The following is an 18158-nucleotide window of genomic DNA, read 5'->3' as shown; positions in this document are numbered from 1 at the left end:
TGGGCCCTCGCTACACGATGCAGAATACTAGAAACGTCTGAAGAAGTTCTGACGGCAGACTTATATACATTGGGCAAATATTTTCGCAAGTGACGACTTCAACCAAATGCATCCAAAACAGAAGTTAGTTGCTTTTACCTGAACAATTAACTTGCTGGAAAGGAACTCAACATACGGTTTGAAAATACCACACTTACCCACAACAAAACACCGAAGTACCTGGGCGTAACACTAGACAGAACGCTATCATTTAAAGAGCATTTAACAAAAACTGCCCAAAAGTTGCCCAAAAGTTGCCCCGCTCTACTGCCTTAGCCCTTGTTTTCTCGACCGCTAAATATTGTGCTCCAGTCTGGCTACACAGTCCACACGTAAAAAAGGTTAACAATCAGCTGCACAGCACTATGAGGATGATAGCTGGTATAATTAAATCAACTCCCACCCAATGGCTTCCAGTATTAAGTCATATCCCACCTCCACATTGACGACGAGTCGACGCACTTACACGTGAATACAAAAAGATCATGAACAATATAAACCTGCCGATCCACCAAGATACCGAGGATGCACGAAATACCCGTCTCTGTTCTAGAAAATCACCAATGAAAACGGCAAGAATGATACATGAGGAGTTTAACATCACGAATGCATGGTCCCAAGAATGAAACGAATGGCAAAATAACATACCCTGCATTACCCACAAGCCACCAGGTTTTAATCTTCCATGCAAAACATGGTCCACTCTAAATAAGATCCGAACCAGTCATGGCAGATGTGCATACATGCTACATAAATGGGGAAAGAACCCGTATCCTCAATGTGACTGTGGGGAGAACCAAACCATCGACCACATTATTCAAGAGTGTCCCTCAAGATCCTACAATGGTAGCCCTGAAGACTTCCTGTTTCCAACTTCAGAGTCAATTGATTATATAAATTTACTTGATGTTTGTTTGTAACTATTTAAAGTTTGTTAAATACCTATATTACTAGTGTTTGTGTATTTGTTCTAAATGTGTTGTAATTGCGATACGATAAATAAATAAATAAATTGAAACTAAAGGCAATTATTAACTATAATTAAGCAAAAAAGCAATTGACTTTAGTGATCAGATGAATTCTTATCATTCCGTTTTAACAAAAAATTTAAAAGAGTACCGTACCAGCCTTTAAATTTTTGCTCGAAACAGCTATTGTAAATGCCTGGATTGTTTATAACAATATTAGTTGTTTCACAAAATTATCTTTATTGGAATTGAAAAGAAGATTCCAAAAGAGTTCCATATACTTTTAATAAACTGTCCAAACTTCAAAAGAAAAAAAAACAGTGGCAAGGATGCTATCATAAATTAAGAGAAACATGTTCAAGCAAACAGGCAAGTAACATCGTTAAAAAAGGAAAAAGTTTGTGCAATGAATCTTCCTTTAATAGCATTCATAAAAAATAGTTTATTTTCTGAAACTTAATTGTTATTTGTTTAATAACTAAGAACATATTATTTAGTTTACATATTTTTTTGGTCTTAAATATCATTTTTACTAATAAAATATTAAGAAATTTTTTATCATTTGATGTTGTACACTGTCACTTTAAAACATTTTTAATAGGAAACTTTATCAAAAAACGGATGTTAATAGTAAGTTTTTAATATTTTTACTTTTGATACTTGATCTTAAAACTCGTATAATTTATATTATAAAACTGTAATAATATAAAAGCTAATTACGTCATTACCGGTGCCCAAAGGTCGGTAACGCATCGTGTTTATGCCAATCCATGGTACCGTGGGACTGGTAATGCATAGATTACCGTGGTATACATATATTGGGAACACATTCAACCTATTAATAAATGGTTGGTATTATTCCATACATACGTTTTAAAATTGAAGTTAAATACTGAACCTCTTAATCTGCTGGCTTCTGTAGTTTCTTTAAGCTTAGTTGGCACTATGCTAGTATTTTAGTTGTGTAGCAAGTAATTTAGTAACTAAAATACTCACTACTGCCCAAAAATCTTTCGCACTTGTTTGAGTAGAGTTCACAAGTAAGTTGTGTTTTGTAAGATCAACAGCCTACAACGCAATAAAGTAAATAAACTGATTAAGTTAATCGTAACGGCTATTTTAGAAGAGATGGATGAGACAATTTATATGGTTAAGAAAAAACAGCTATGGATACAAAAATGAATTGATAGAAAATATAAACTAGGAGCTACCAATATCCTTCTAAATAAATTAGCACTGGAAGATCCCAAAGAATATTTTGATAGTTTCAGAGTATCTGAAAGTTGTGTAAATTTTCTGATGATGAAAATACACTCTCAAATACAGCGAAAACATACCGGTATAACAAGTGCGATTCCCGCAATAACAAAATTATAAGTAAATCAATACTTTCTTACTACAGGATGTAGTTTAAGACCACTCTCACATTTATTTAGACTCGGAAAATCGACTATTTTCGAATTCATCAACGAAGTTTGTGAAGCAATCTATGAATCCTTAATAAAATTTATGAAAGTAAGATTAAATAGTTTAAACAGATCTATTATAAAACATTTATTTATTAATTTAATTATTTTTAATATTGAATCTGCCAATCACTTTTGAATATTAACGTTAACGTTCTCCATTGCTGTTATATTTAAGTTGCTTCTATTGGATATAATTGGAACGTTACTCTGGGTTTCATTATTGTTTATTTATAACATGTTTAGAATTAATGGAAATATATTTAGTTGCTTGCTCTACCAAATTGTAGTTACTAATAATATTATAATATATTGAAGAATCTCAATTATAATCATGAATGTGTTGTTTGTGTGAGTCCATTTCAAAAGGTAAAAGAAATAATAAATTAGACTTACAAATAAATTACAAATGTACATATTTAATCTAATTAATTACCAAATAATCACTTAACTTTATTCTGTAATTTTGACTAAACTGAGTTAGTTATCATAGCAGATGTATTTCAATTATTCATATTGTTACATTGAAATTTAATTATTTAAAGATTGTTAAAGTATGCCAATATTAAACACATCAACTAACTTTGATATCTAAAATAAAAAAATTTTAGAGACATTCTATGTCTATTCTCATATAAGTTTAAATACTGGACTTTACAATCATTTGCTATATATTGCAATAGTACTATATCAAAGAAATTTGATAATTACAAGTTGAAAGAATTGCACACCCACACAATTTCTACATCTAATCTCATTCTTTGTCTTAAAACTGTCACCTTCATAAAATAAAATCTCAATAAATAACACACATTTCATAAATATATCTCTAGAATAAATATTAATAACTTAAATAACCCCACGGTATAGAACATTACTTTCATCAAACAAACAATCACATTACACCTATCTCTACTTTATTGGATAAAATCTGTTCCTCAAGAACTTCCCCGTTTACTGTCAAACAATTACAATAGCAGACTTAAGTTCTCCAATCACCAATACAGGATAGTTTGAACCATGTTCTTTCAACCATCAATTAATAGAGTACCGGCAAGTAAGTAATGTTTTATTTATTTGTTTATTTATTAATTTATTATAGTTTAATAGATTATTTCCAACAAAGGAGGCTGTACTGAAGAAATAAAGCGGCGGTCAGCAATCGCAAAAAGCGCTATGGCAAAATTAACAAAAATTTGGAAAAGCCATGAAATAACTACCGATACAAAAATGAGACTAGTAAGAAGTCTAGTTTTTCCAGTTTTTACTTATGCATCGGAATGCTGGACCCTTACTGAGAAAGACAAAAAGAACATAGATGTATTTGAAATGTACTGCTGGAGACGAATGGTGAGATTACCATGGGTGGCCCGAAGAACAAATGAATCCATACTGGACCAGCTAAACATAAAGAAAAGACTAAGCACACAAATATCAGAACAAATAATAAGCTATTTTGGACATGTCCTTCGAAGAAATGGTCTTGAAAAACTTACCATCCAGGGAAAAGTAGAAGGCAAAAGAAATAGAGGTAGATCTCCCACACGATACACGGACCATATTGTTGCTACCATTGGCGCTCCATTGTCAGAATGTGCTAGAATGGCAGAAGATAGAAAAACGTGGAGGAACATTGGGAAATTTAGTTAATAGCTTCATGATATCACGATACCTGCATCAGGTTAACGACTAAGAAGAAGAAGATTATTTCACCAATTTGTGGGTCTTACCTTGTCTGCTTAAACAGTTTATTCATTTTGAAAAACCACAGACATGTAATATTGGCATAATTACTGTAATTTATTTCATATTTCATCTATTTTTGTTTATCTTTATTAGACAACACCCTAATATGGGTTTATTATTTCAGCATGTATTTAACTTTGTATCGAAACCTGAAGATGCTTTGCATATTGTAGAAAGCGAAACCGGTCGTCTGGATAGTTAAATTAAATTGATTGTGAGTAAGTCTACTCTATCATTTCTTTTACCTTTTTTAATCTCAATTAGGTGATTCTGTAGCACATGACGACTGTGGCGCACTGATGATTCTGTTTCGTTTAGATGCGTTTTGAAGGTGCTGACCTCTAAGTCTATTTAAGTGAAATTGAATGTGTTCTTGTGCTTCTTATGTCAATATTAAGGGCAAAGACTTGAAGTTGAAGACCGACGTGTTTACCGAAGACCCTAACCTCATTTTCTTCGACTATAGATTTAGTAGTATCTGCTATCTCTTTTAACTGGCTAATCATGCTCGAGAGATAAGATACTTTCTCTATTTTTTGTTAGATCTAAAAGATCAATAGGAAAGATAAACTGGGAGCTACCACTTGTTTTCTACAGGGAATTACCATTGGAAGATCCCAAAGAATACTTTGATATTTTTAGAATGTCTGAAAGTTCTGTACATTTTCTGATAATGAAAAAACACTCACAAATACAGCGGATCCTTTAAGGAACTGAGATTCCTGCAATAACAAAATTACAAGCAGTCCTATATTTTCTTAATATACCACAAGAATTTATGTTCAAAATATTTGGAAACGAATTTTAGTTCTTTCTCTGCACCAGCTAAACGAAATTTTTGCTGCAACTAATGAACTGGACCAATTTGGAATTTAAAATACTAGCACAGTCCTAACTAGGCTTTATACACCCTTCAAGTGTTTATCTAAATAGGCTGTATGTTAGTTCTGTTTGAAGTATCTGTACTTTTCACAGTTAGATTTTAATTGCTTGAAGGTGGTATTCGCGAAAGTAGAGGTGGCACTGAATCTGTTTGCAACACCCATCTCCCATAATAAATAATAATAATCTATTTTAAGGTTAATCTGTTTGTTAATATTTTACATTTTATTTTAGTGTATATTTTTGTAAGCCAGTATTATGATTACGCGCATCAGGAGTCTAATCGTCACATTTGATCTATTTATTACATAATAATATAAATGTGCTAATTAAAGTTAATTAAGCTTATTTTAATTTTTTATAAATTAAAATAACTTTCATAAATTTTGGGTAATGTTGATTCCATTGTTTTAATATACCTAATTAAAATAATTCATATATTTTAAACATTATGAAAATAGTCACATTTTCATTATCTGTTGTTCAACAATATGTTGTCAAACATAAATTATCGTGATTAATCGGAAATAGTTTTTAATATTCGTTATGTAAATAATAATTAGCTATATAATAGTTGTTTTATTATGCCATATTTTTTACACCACTTCGTTTGTATAAACAATTATAATATACCAATACATATGCACACATGTAATTAAAATAAAAGATCATGTGATACAATTTCTGTATAAAGAGTTACTCTGAAATTTAGCAATGTTATGTATATAATGAAATATTTTAGTTTTTACTTTATGTTTTTAACATACATACATAAAAAAGACTAGAAAATCCTTGACTGAGAGTTTATAAAGTTAGTTTTGTTAATTTGTTGCCTAATTATTGCAAAAATAGATTCAAAAGTCAATTCTTTAAAACTGACTAATCATTTTTTTTTAAATGAACAAAAAACTTTGATTTCGCGTAATAGTAGGTACAATATCACATGTAGACCAGAGAAATACGCAAAAAAGTACCCAGTTTATGACACTGAACCTGCCAGGCAAATGACGTTTGTTTTGAGTAGTATGGACCTCTGTAACAAAAATCTATATGTTTCCTACAGTCGATTTTTTTGACTTAATTAGTTATTCAAATGAACTTTTCAGAGCAGCCGTCTCAAAAGTTCGAATAGCTATGATGATTACCGACCTCCGCCGCGGAGATGGCACTTGAAGAAGAAAAATTAATTATTAACAAATTATGGTCAAAAACGGTAAATTTTTGCTTTTTTCGTGTTTCAGCAAAAAGTAAAGCGTTTGAAACAAACTTATAAGTCATATAAAAACCTTCAAAATGACGTTTTCTAAACGTTCCTATCCTTTTTGATGCTTAGAAAGTTTCAAAATAAGTCAAAAATGTCGGTTTTTTATAAATGTTAATAACTTTGTTTAAAATAAACTTATAACGTTTATATTACAAACAATGTTGGGTCTTGTGGTGCTTAAAATTAGGTTAAAATTCGATTCGAAAATAGGCGAAAAGTCGATCGGTCAAAGTGTTTAAAATATATTTAATTTGTTTATTGAAAATTATATTTTTTTGCAACAATATAAGTCAGAAAATTAAATAGGTATATTAAATATACGGATATATTCTAAAATAAGAAGAATTATTTTATTAATATAATTAAAAAAAAAATTTGAAAAATAATTTTAAATACTGCAAAATAATTTGGCAAAACATGTCAATTTTTTGCTTATAAACAATTAGATTAACATGTACATGTAACATAATGTTTATAACATTAAGAGGCCGTATTGGGGTCATCTGAAAGAACATACTTTAAGATTTTATTGTGAAAACTTCGAAAAAGATTGCATTTTAATGGAATCGTTCACAAAGCTTAAAAATTGTGGTCCTCAAAATTGGTCGGCTTTGAAATTAGTGAGAGCACAGGAGGGGAAAGGAGCTGTTAACTGTATCTCTCTTTCTTGTTTATAGATTTCGACGTTTCTTTTTTAATTTCTATGTAGTTGAATTTTTTTTAAATATATTCCTATATTAAGCGAAAGAATGAATAGCGAGATTTAATATACAGAAATACACTGCATAAATAGTAATTAGGCAGCACCGGTTCGGGGATAAAATCGGTCATTTTCCCATGTAAATCTCCATAAGAAAATCTAAGGTCCATTCTGTCATTTTTGGCTCATTTCGTAGTGGGGGTAAAACGGCTCATCGGATCGTGACGTGTGATGTATCATCGGAAAGGGGAGGGGGTAACGAATACGTTAACACAAAAAACAAAAATGGCGGCATTGCCAAAAGGACACTAAGCTAAGAAAGGGAAGGTGGTAACATGTTAAAACAAAAACCAGATGCAAAGACAATGCCAAAACGGTACTTTATCGTTTCTCTGTTTTTATTAGTCAGATTACTACGTGTAACACGTTATATGAAAGAGGAAGTAATATCCAATACGTTAACATGAAAAACAGATGGAAAGACATTGCCAAAACGGCACTATATTGTATCCTCGTTGCTATTGGGTCAATTACTACGTATGAAGCGGTAAATTAAAGAGGATGGGCTAATGAATATCTTATCACAAAAAACAAACGCAAAGACATCATTCACGTCATTTCAAGTGACATTTCACGTCAAATGTCACGTCCTGTGTCGAACGTCACGTCCTCATATTCTTATCGACAATATAGTTTACTTATATCTTTCTCACGAGGATATGATTATTTTATTAAAGAATGTCCTACCTTCAGGAACAGCACTAGATGTTAGAAGAAAATTTACACAAGCAGCACCAGTCCCATGTCCTAATAGAGTAACGTTGGTGGGATCGCCTCCAAATACAGCGATATTCTCCTGAATCCAATGTAGAGCAGCAATTTGATCCATTAAACCGTAGTTAGCAGGACTTCTACTATATGGATCGGTATTGGCGTTTAAAAACCCTGAAACAAAACAGAGGTATTAGGTTGTTTTATTATATGTAAAATTTTTATGATTTTTCAATATAAAAGTAATTTGTTAAAATACTATTTTCTAATCTAATCCCGGAAAATAACTTTTGATCGCGTTTCGTACAATATTTTTTCTGCATGTATTTACTGTGTTAAAAAGAATGCGAATGAATACATTACCCATGGACTTTTTATGATAAATTATAAATATCATAAAACATAACAACTGCTCTTAAAATACATTACATAATATGCGTATTAATTTCACAATTATAACAATTACTGGTTAAGGCAGCCTACGAAAATACTTAAAATTGTTCCAAAAGTAAAAAAATTATTTCAAAAGTGAAAAAAATCGTTCCTAAAATAATTGCTTTCGGTACGATTTGTGTAAAGTGGAACTTTTGATTTAATAAATATTTCTGGAAGTTTAGTTTTTGGGACGGCTGCAGAAAAATATGTTTAATACTGTTCTTATAAACATATGCTTGAAATTATTAACTAACACTTGATAATTCAGATCAAAAGCAAACCAATATTTACATTTATATTGACATATCTTCTTTTTCTTCCTCATCAGGGGTCGCTGTTCCTCACTCTTCGTCGTCACTTATTTCTGTACATCGGTTCTTTTACCTAAATCTTTCTTTCTTTCTTAATTCCTCTGCCACACAGTCCTTCCATCTTCTCCTCGGTTTTTCTCTACTTTCATTAACTTCTAACAGATCTATCTTTCGTTCCACATAGTTTTCATCTCTACGTCTGACTACAACTAAGTAGTTGCAGTCATTGTTCTTGAATCTTTTTTACGACTGTAGTCACTCCAAATCTTTCGCTAATCAAATCGTTTCTGATTCTGTTCCTTCTAATAGTATCCAAAATGGGGCCGGGGGATGTGCTCTTCTTCTAATCGGCGTAAAGCTGAGCGGAAAAAGAACAAATCTCAGGTGATAAGTTTTGCATGGAAAGTCTTAGGACTTTGCACCTCCTTAAACTATCCCAAGACCGCTGGGTACCCTCAACAATGATTGGGGGTGTGTAATCAATCTTTGATTGCACCCTTCACGTGGTGGCCCTGTTGAAACTAAACTCAGCGGATCTAAACTAGATAGTCGATAAAAAATCCTTACGCCAAGCGGTGAGACACTGTGGTGAAGGCTGTAAGGCACTGTTGTAACAGTGACACGGTTTCTTTGGGGCAACAGGTCACACCGCTTAGTATTTAGACCTTACCCTTGCAAGCAGGGCCAGGGAACTCCAGAGCCAAAATCACAGTTCCTAAAGCCGAAGGGCAGGGAGCTGCTGAAGAAAATCCGAACGCCGAAAGGCCCGGAATTTCTAAAGAAATCTCCCAAGCTAATAGGCAAGGAAACAAAAAGGCTGTTAGAGTAACAGCGTTGAAAGACGTTGATCTCATGACAGATGAAGAAATTAGGGTTACAAAGCTATCTGGCGTCTCTAAAGCCAAAATTAGTAGGCTGGTGATGCCGTAAAAGCCGTTAGAGGCCATGACAAAAGTAATACAAACCCAGAAGATCGATGGCCCAAAAAGGCTAAGGTCAGACGGAAACACACCACCTGAAAGCCAACGCAAAGGGAAAAGGCCAAGAACCGAAGGTGTGACTTTCATCGAAGCTGACTCATCTGTTAAGGTTGCAGTGGTTGAAGTTTTAGACTAGATAATGTTATCTAGGACTAGAGGACCACAATAGATCTGAAAAGGTGGCAGTGGAATAGGCCGAAAGGCCACCTCCTTTCAATCAATTCAATACGACAGCAGTCCTTATTTTGGTGTATGCCCCCTTATACATATTCCTCGCGAGCCTTATTTACATTACTTCTCAGGAACCGATTTCTATCTCATACATCTCTATAGTTCTAGTCTGGGATCTGTGTCGTACGCTTTTTCAAGATCGATAAATAATAAATGTAGCTCTCATTTGTTCTCGCTGTATTTCTCTATTAACTATGTCAAAGCAAACAAGGCATCCGTTGTCCTGCCTTCTGGCATAAACCAAAACTGTTCTTCTCAAATCGATGTATTTACCTTAACATTAACCTTCGCTCCAAAGTTATCTCCCAAATTTTCATTGTGTGCGACTTAAAATTTATACCTCTATAGTTCTAACAGTCCTGAATGTCCTCTTTATTTTTATACAATTGGTAAGTAAGGGATTGCGGGGGTATAAAGAAAATATTGTTAAGGACTTTATGTAGATGATACTCCGAATACAAATAACGATAAGTTCGCTGAACGGGGACAAGCCAACATTCTTAAGACAGATGTAGAAAAAGTAGTTTAAATGCTGGTAGAAGTAAAAATTATGCATCTGATCTGCAAAAAAACTTGGGAAACTGGTTCGATAGCTGGATAATCTCCCCTTCCATTCCTATCTTGAAATAGGATAGCTTGTTACGTTTTAAAAATTCAACCTTTTAAATAAAATATTATTTCTGTCAAAAAGATTACTCCACTATCCCATAATATGCAAAAGTCGTTGTAATAAATATGTTGTACCAATTTCTCCCATATTAGTAATATTTGGGTAGTAGCCTTTGAATCTGGCAAGGGTTGTCTTGCGGTACGTCATCTTGACATTCGTTTTTGTTATTTGGTGGAAAGTGAAACATAAGTTATCAAACAATTGGTTTTATATAGAACACCCTCGTTGGAGATATCGGCTTGAGTATGTTATGGAACTTGAGCATATTGAAGTGTTGCCGTAGGCAAATTTTATTTTATAAATTGGAATAATTCTTGAAGCCATCCTAAAGTAGATACCACCATCAGGTATGTGTAATATATTTTTTGAACTACAATAATTGTTGATATACAAGAATATTTTTGTGTATTAGCGGTCTCTAAGAGTTATGTCTTTTGAGTGTAATTTGTAGGCCTTAAACTACCTAACCGATAGGGGTAGCCAGTAGTTATTGGTATTATATACGTTGTAGAAGAGTAGATATTGGTAATGTTACCCTGATTAAAACCCTCTGTCCAAAGGTTAGTACGTGGTCATATTGTGGTTTTAATTTTTGGGTATTTGTGGTTGTTATAGAAATTGAACCATGCATTTTCCATAATTTTAATATTTGTTTATTTTTGCTGCTATAGATATTGCGTCTTGCGTAGTTTTCAGTTTTGTTTATTGAGAGTTACTATAGAAATTGAGTTATTTCTCTTAAGTAATTTTGAGATATTTTAGGTTCCTTTACTTTATGTGTTAGCGTAATATACATGGAGATACTCCAATATGTTTCTCTTTATAGAATTTTTATTTAATTTCATTTTTTTATTACGTTGTTTTTCGTGGTAACCTTCTTCGTCATTGATTTTCTCCACGTTATTGACATGGGAACATATCGCTGGATATCTCCGCTAGTTTTTTTGTAAGTACTTTGTTAATTTCTTCATGTTCGCAGCTCTATACCAATTTTAGTTTTAATTTTCAGTAGTACCAATTGCGTTTTCAGTGCTTCGTTTTTTTATTACAGTTTTATGTTTTACAGCGTTTACGCTTGAGCTCACACTTATAACTTGCGATTAATTTTGTTGGCAAGGAGCCCTATTCGCTTTTGCTCAACTAGTTACTGTGTGTGCTGTAGAATATGTTAAATTTGTTGTGTTTTTTTTTTATTACTAATTATTTTATATTTAATTCTGAGCTAAATTTATTACTTATTATCACAGATTTAGCCATACGGTTCACACTCCCTCTAAGGAGAAAACTCACTTATTCCAAATACCTAGGGTATCAAAAGGATTGAGCTCTAGTGGAACTCTTTCCTTGTTATCTAGCCTTACGTGACTTAGTATGCTGGAATGTCCCCCAAAAATTTTCGTACACATCTGGACGTCGCGAGGAGTACAGCCTTCTACATGGCCTTATAGAGATGTTCGTTTAGACCTAGCTGTTTAATGTTCTCTAAGAGGTTTTTGGGAATAACACCAGTAGTAGATATAATAATAGGTACTGTCTGAGTACTTTCCATTTTCCATTGTCTCCTGATTTGTATTTTTAAATCTCTGTCATTGCCTCGATGTTTTGGCTATCTTGCATATCCAAATCTTTTCTATATATATTCAGGGATTCTACAGTATTCACTGCCTTCCCTCGCTTAACCGTTTCCATCTCTCTCTGTTGTTCCATTCTCCATCGTTTAGCCTCTATCACTCATGGCGTCGTCTACTTCGTTCCTCCAGGATTTTCGGGGTCGTCCTCTTTTCCTCCTTCCTATGGGGCTCCATTCGGTTATTTTCTTTATCCATCTGTTGTTGCTAGTTCTTCTTACATAGCCATACCACTTTAGTCTTTTTTGTTATATAAATGTTAATATGTCTGTTTCTATTGATGTTCTTTGCTTAATTTCGTCATTACTTCTCCTATCCATTCTTGTTACTCTGCAGCATCTTCGCAGGCATTCCATCTCTGTTGCTACTATCTTACTGCTGTTTTTTCTTGTTTATGATCTTTTCTCTTACTTTATTTAGTATACGGCACTTGTCTAGTCCAAAATGCATACTAATATCATTTGAGAAAGTTTCTACAGTTTTGAGCATCTGATCTAGGTGGTTTCAAGTGGGAGGTATTTAGTGGGAGTTCAGTAGCTGAGATAGTGGGTTCATCGCTAGACAAAACCAAAGTGGACTCAAAGAGCCCCCCTGGAAAAGACCCCGGTTAATTGGGATATCTTCAGTTTCGATATTAGGTTCACCAGGTATTTGAAGGTGAATTATAGTCTTTTACTCTGCCATTATATGCTTTAAAAAGGTCACTAGATTATCATCGACTTTAAATAATTTCAATATATCTTTAAGCCATATATGCGACACTGAATCAAAGGCCTTTTTGTAGTCAATGAAGGCAGTAAAAAGGTTTCTTTTTTTGGTATATGCCTATTTACAAATGACGATAAGTTGTTCTTTGCAACCCATGGCGCTTTTAGCGCATTCTTTCTGTTAAGTTTCTATGATATTGTTTAGAACACAGTGTTGGTAAATACGCCGGGCTACACATGATGTGACTACTTTGTACAAATTTGGAAGACAAGTAATTGGGCGATCCTTTGTTGGATCTTGGGTGTTATTTTGACTCTTTGGTATTAGATAAGTGGTTCTCTGACCCTATGTAAAAGATGATGGTATTTCCTGCGAATTAGAGATAACATGATTAATCAAGACTGACAAACACTCATGAACATTCCTTTAACTAGAAGTTCTTAACTTCATCTGGTCCAGGAGATTTCCAATTATGAAGCTCTTTGATAGTATTTGAGACTTCTTCGGCGGTGAAGGATTCGAAAGGGATATTATTGTAATGTTGACAGTTGTGTCTTTAATCCATCCAGCATTGGTATTATGAGTAACTGGCATTAAAAGTTGATTTACCCAAAACTCATGAATTTCTTCTTGGCTTGGGTATGATTTATTTTCATTTTCTATACTGGAATTAAGTTTCCTATAAAAAATCTTCTTTGAGCTTAAAAAGTATATTGTCGCATTTTCGGTTGTTGCTTACTTTGTATCTCCTTAGGCGGCCTAAATAAACTTCTTTTTTACTTCTTATTCCTCTAATGTATTCCGTTATTTGTCCAATGTCCCTACGCAATGATTCAATTTTGCCTAGCAGCCATTTTTCCCAAGGTGCAATTCTGCTATCATTTCTTTTGACAATAGTACCCCGTTGTGTTCTGATCTTAATATCTATAACATTATCAATTGCTGTTGCTGCACAGTAAATCAGCATTTGCAAATATTCTAATTACGGGCTTCCACGATATAATTGGGTAGGACTTCAGTGTTCACAATTTGTAAGAGCGCACCTAGTTTTCTACAAGAGTTTATTTTTGGTAGCGGTGGTCTACTAAGTGAGTTTGTCCCGTTTAACTCTGGTCTCTGGGATAAGATTATTTCTTATAATTACCTTGTATTGATCTGCTATTTGCTGTTCAGATACTTAAATCTCTGGGTACTCCCTGCAAAATTCGGCATACAAATGTTGTCGATAGCCGATCGTTTCTCGACCAAGGTTCGTCACCTTGCAATAGAAGCGCAAAATATTTTCGTTTATAGACACAGTCTATTTCATGCGCGGCCTCGCTCGTCCCGCTTAAATAAGTGCCGGTTGATGTTCCAGCGCAGCACCTTCAGCGAATGGAGCTACTGCTGTTGTTTGGCTCACTTGTAATTCTTCTTGTTGTTGGGGTGTTGCTAATTGTATGACATGCGTTCGCCTCCTTAACACCCTGCCACCAACATCCCGCACGCATGTTGTCACGTCCAGCGCCGGCTCCAGACGTGCCCTGGCGATTTCCAGGCAGCGACCCTAAGCATAAATCATCATTCACCATTTTCATGGGTTTACATTTTATACTTACTTCCAGGTGTTAGTTTTTGTTCCACAGTATGTATACCTGCTACCCTCTGGATATCGGTGCTACAAATACCCAGAAACCATCTTCCATTAGCAGGGAACCGCACTTGAGAGAAGAACTGACAAAATCTTCCACAGGGATTAATTACTATTATTATTATTACTGCTATTACTTAATATTATTATATAATTCATAAATAGGGTTTTGTTTTATTTCCCTTGTTTCATATACCATTCATTTAGTACTGTAACAATTTGATAAGTTTGGAGTTGTAGTCTACTTTAGGCGTGGACCGTGAGGCAAATCTGCATGGCATCGAATTAACATCCATTTAAGTTAAAATAGAAGTCTCACTTAATCTCCCACCTCCACTTGAGAATAGCGAGCTACGCCCTTATTGCCATCAGATAGCCGGTGTAGAAGGTTAGAGTCCGAAGGTCTCTTACACAAAGACCTTCGGTAAAGTGAAATGGCAGCATCTACGGTCAATACCAGCCAAAATAGGGACACTCCAATATTTAATTCCGCTGATAAAGCGTCCATACGAAAACAATAACTGTACAATAACACACATTCCAATAATTTCAGAACAGAAGCCGGTATCAAGCAGAGCTGCGTAATCTCTCCAACTCAGTTTATTATCAACAGGGAATAAATTACGCAAATGTTACTAGACGAATAAAATGTGTTCCAATGGGGGGTATAATGTTACCAGTAACATTATACCGCGTTACTATTTAAATTGTGTAAAGGTAACTTTACTTGTTGTCAATTGTTGTCAATTTCTAATTTTTATAGAGGTCTTATTAACCACTAGACCTAAAAAATATTCATAAACCTTCTGGACCTGCAATAAATTTTTAATGTTGTTTTAAAACTTTTGACCCCTATATTAGGAAAAATTAAGCTCTTTAAGTTGTTATGTTCGTATATTAAAATCGATCTATTAACAAGAAAGCTCAAGTGAGCGGGGCGTTGATGATCAAATATAGAAACACCCTGTTTATTACCAATTATATTGAGTGTAAACATTCTGGAAATCGAAATATATTTTACTACTAAATACATATTATGACTAACGTTTGATGATTTTAACGTTTAATGAATTTAATGTTTCTGAAAATAGAAATACATTTTGCAACTGGTTTGAAATGCCATTCAGTTGATTAAAATAATCGTTTTCTATTAAGTTAACGAAAAATGACATGATATGTTTAAAACACAATATTCACAAAAAGTGTTATCATAATATCATGTTATGTTCTTTAACATAAAAATGTAGATTTCACCAACCTGCCCACGAAACGTTGATTAGTAACACATACGTCCAAATGGATGCAAATTAATAAACCTGTATTCAATGTCCAATTATTCATCGACTCTCTGGAGTACTGAATGACACTGCTTTGCCGCTAGCGGATTATGCAATTTGATTATACTAAATGCCGCGTCAGATTCAGGAATATTTTACTTTTATTTGTATATGGATATACAATATTTTTAACTCAATTACAAAATCATTAGCTTAAATCAACCTATTTTATAGAATGAGCTTAAAAACAAGACGTCTGTTAGTAACGCTTAACGTGGTTAATAAAGACATTCATTATTATCCAGATTAACACGTTGCATGCTAATCACGCCTATGAGCGTCAAGATATCGCTTCAGTCATATGCTGATGATGCACATGTGAGTTTTTAAGATGTAGAGACCTATGTTTTGTATTGTCTAGCAATAACACCCTTGTGTATGAAAGTTTACTTTTTGGAAAAATTTGTAGAGGAAACTATCTGTTAACCTATTTATCAAGCGATTTTAAAAACATTTTCTGCCTTTCCTTCTACTACCAATAGTTGCATACTTCCCGTTTTTATGGTTAAAGTAATTTAGGTATTCTCGGTTTACTTGTTTTATTAGCCTGTCGTTTATATGAAGCTGATCCAGAAGTGACAGGTTGGTCCTGCCAGACCAGCCACGACATTTTTATATACATAATAAGAAATAGGTCTGTCTATGTCCTTATTATTTCTTTTTCTCTTTTTATAATGTTTCCATTACCTTCTTCAATTTCACTTGTGTTTCGGTAATTTCTTCTCGCGTGCTGTATTAAATCAAATTATTTTCGATTTGCTTTGTAAATTGTGGTTAAAAAATAATATTCGTTCTAGTAAAATTATTCAAAGAAAATCAGTAGAAATTTTAAGTGAACTAAGCATTGATATGAAGGCCTTTAGTTCTCTAGGCTTGAGAAATTTTGAAAGCGACAAAATAATTGCTTCAAATTTATATGTGACGAAACAGCTGGGGAAAATTACTTAGTGGTTTCTTATTGAAAGGAAAAACTGCTTAATTTATTGAAGCGATACTCACAGCTAGATATTTTAACGCAGATGAGTCGCGATTATTTTTATTTCGACGAAAGAATTATCTAACATAACTTATACCCTAAGAGAAGAAATGATTTGGAAGCCTTACTGCAAGTAAGGCTTCCGAAGATGGACTTACAATAATTCTTATTTGTACCAACAATATAAAAATAAAAAATAAAGAAAAGCCACCAGTAATCAAAAAAGAAAAGCTTTTCTCCAGGTACAAAAACTAATTCATAAAAATTATTTAAATTTAGATTCTGTATTATCTTTATTTTGCCATATTAAATTTATTAAATTAATATACATATTTTCTAAATTTAAATTAACCTCATTTTATTTTTTTCTATGAGACTTTTTTATTTTGGATAATTATTATACAGGATATTTCAAAAAAAGGTAACCCCGTCTCTAGGGTAGGTAAAAAACTGAAAAATAATTGGGGTTTGCTTAGTAAAAAATTGTTGTGACGCCATTTAGGCATTTTTTGATGATCTGATACATCTCATGAATTTGTTTTTATATCTGATTCTCATAGAGGGCGCTAGTTACACGGATCGTACTAAGTATTAGTCAATATAACTTTTTTAAGAGTATAATTATTAATCAAAATTTCAAGTAAACTTAAACACCATTCAATTTTACACGAAAAAGGTACTCTTGGTAAAACTCGATACTGTGTACCGTTTTCGGAATATTTTGATTTGAAAATTATGAAGTAATACGATAATAAACGATATGATAATATCGTTTCCGTTCATCCGTTCAACCGTCTTCCGTAGTATCGTTTTCGTTCACGGCCGCCAAAGCAGGTGGCGCCTTTATAAGCTACTACTGTTGTAGTGAAGTTTTGGGAGACATTCGTTGGACTTTCCGAGTTTGAATTTGTATCAGCCCAAGTGTCTGACGAGGCTGGGATAGGCCGAAATGATCATAACACTTTATTGATACCGATTCGAGCACGGGAAGTTTAACGAATTTGTCCTCCTAGGCCATATATTTGGCCATTTAATTTAATAAAGCAATAGCGGCTTTCGCTAAAAGATTTTATCTTTTACACATTTCGCCTAGCGCAAAGGATACAGAAAACGATATTATCATATCGTTTTCGTTCACGGCCGCCAAAGCAGGTGGCGCCTTTGTAAGCTACTACTATTGTAGTAAAGTTTTGGGAGACATTCGTTGGACTTTCCGAGTTTGAATTTGTATCGCCCAAGTGTCTGATGAGGCTGAGATAGGCCGAAATGATCATAACACTTTATTGATACCGATTCGAGCACGGGAAGTTTAACGAATTTGTCCTCCTAGGCCATATATTTGGCCATTTAATTTAATAAAGCGATAGCGGCTTTTGCTAAAAGATTTTATCTTTTACACACACATCACAATCTTAA

General features: G+C 33.5%; 1 protein-coding gene across 1 annotated transcript in view; it reads right to left on the bottom strand.

The window, feature by feature from the left end:
• Positions 1-18158, bottom strand: part of LOC140433870 (neuroligin-4, Y-linked-like) — a 1297086-nt gene that overhangs the window by 1018392 nt on the left and 260536 nt on the right. The window contains exon 5 of the mRNA XM_072521844.1: positions 7813-8010. Within this exon, the coding sequence (XP_072377945.1) occupies positions 7813-8010 (198 nt within the window). The remainder of the gene's footprint in view (positions 1-7812; positions 8011-18158) is intronic.

Source organism: Diabrotica undecimpunctata, chromosome 2, assembly GCF_040954645.1.
Source record: "Diabrotica undecimpunctata isolate CICGRU chromosome 2, icDiaUnde3, whole genome shotgun sequence".
NCBI classification, from domain to species: domain Eukaryota; kingdom Metazoa; phylum Arthropoda; class Insecta; order Coleoptera; family Chrysomelidae; genus Diabrotica; species Diabrotica undecimpunctata.
The sequence above is the reverse complement of the archived record's forward strand: the minus strand, read 5'-3'. Positions and strand labels throughout refer to the sequence as shown.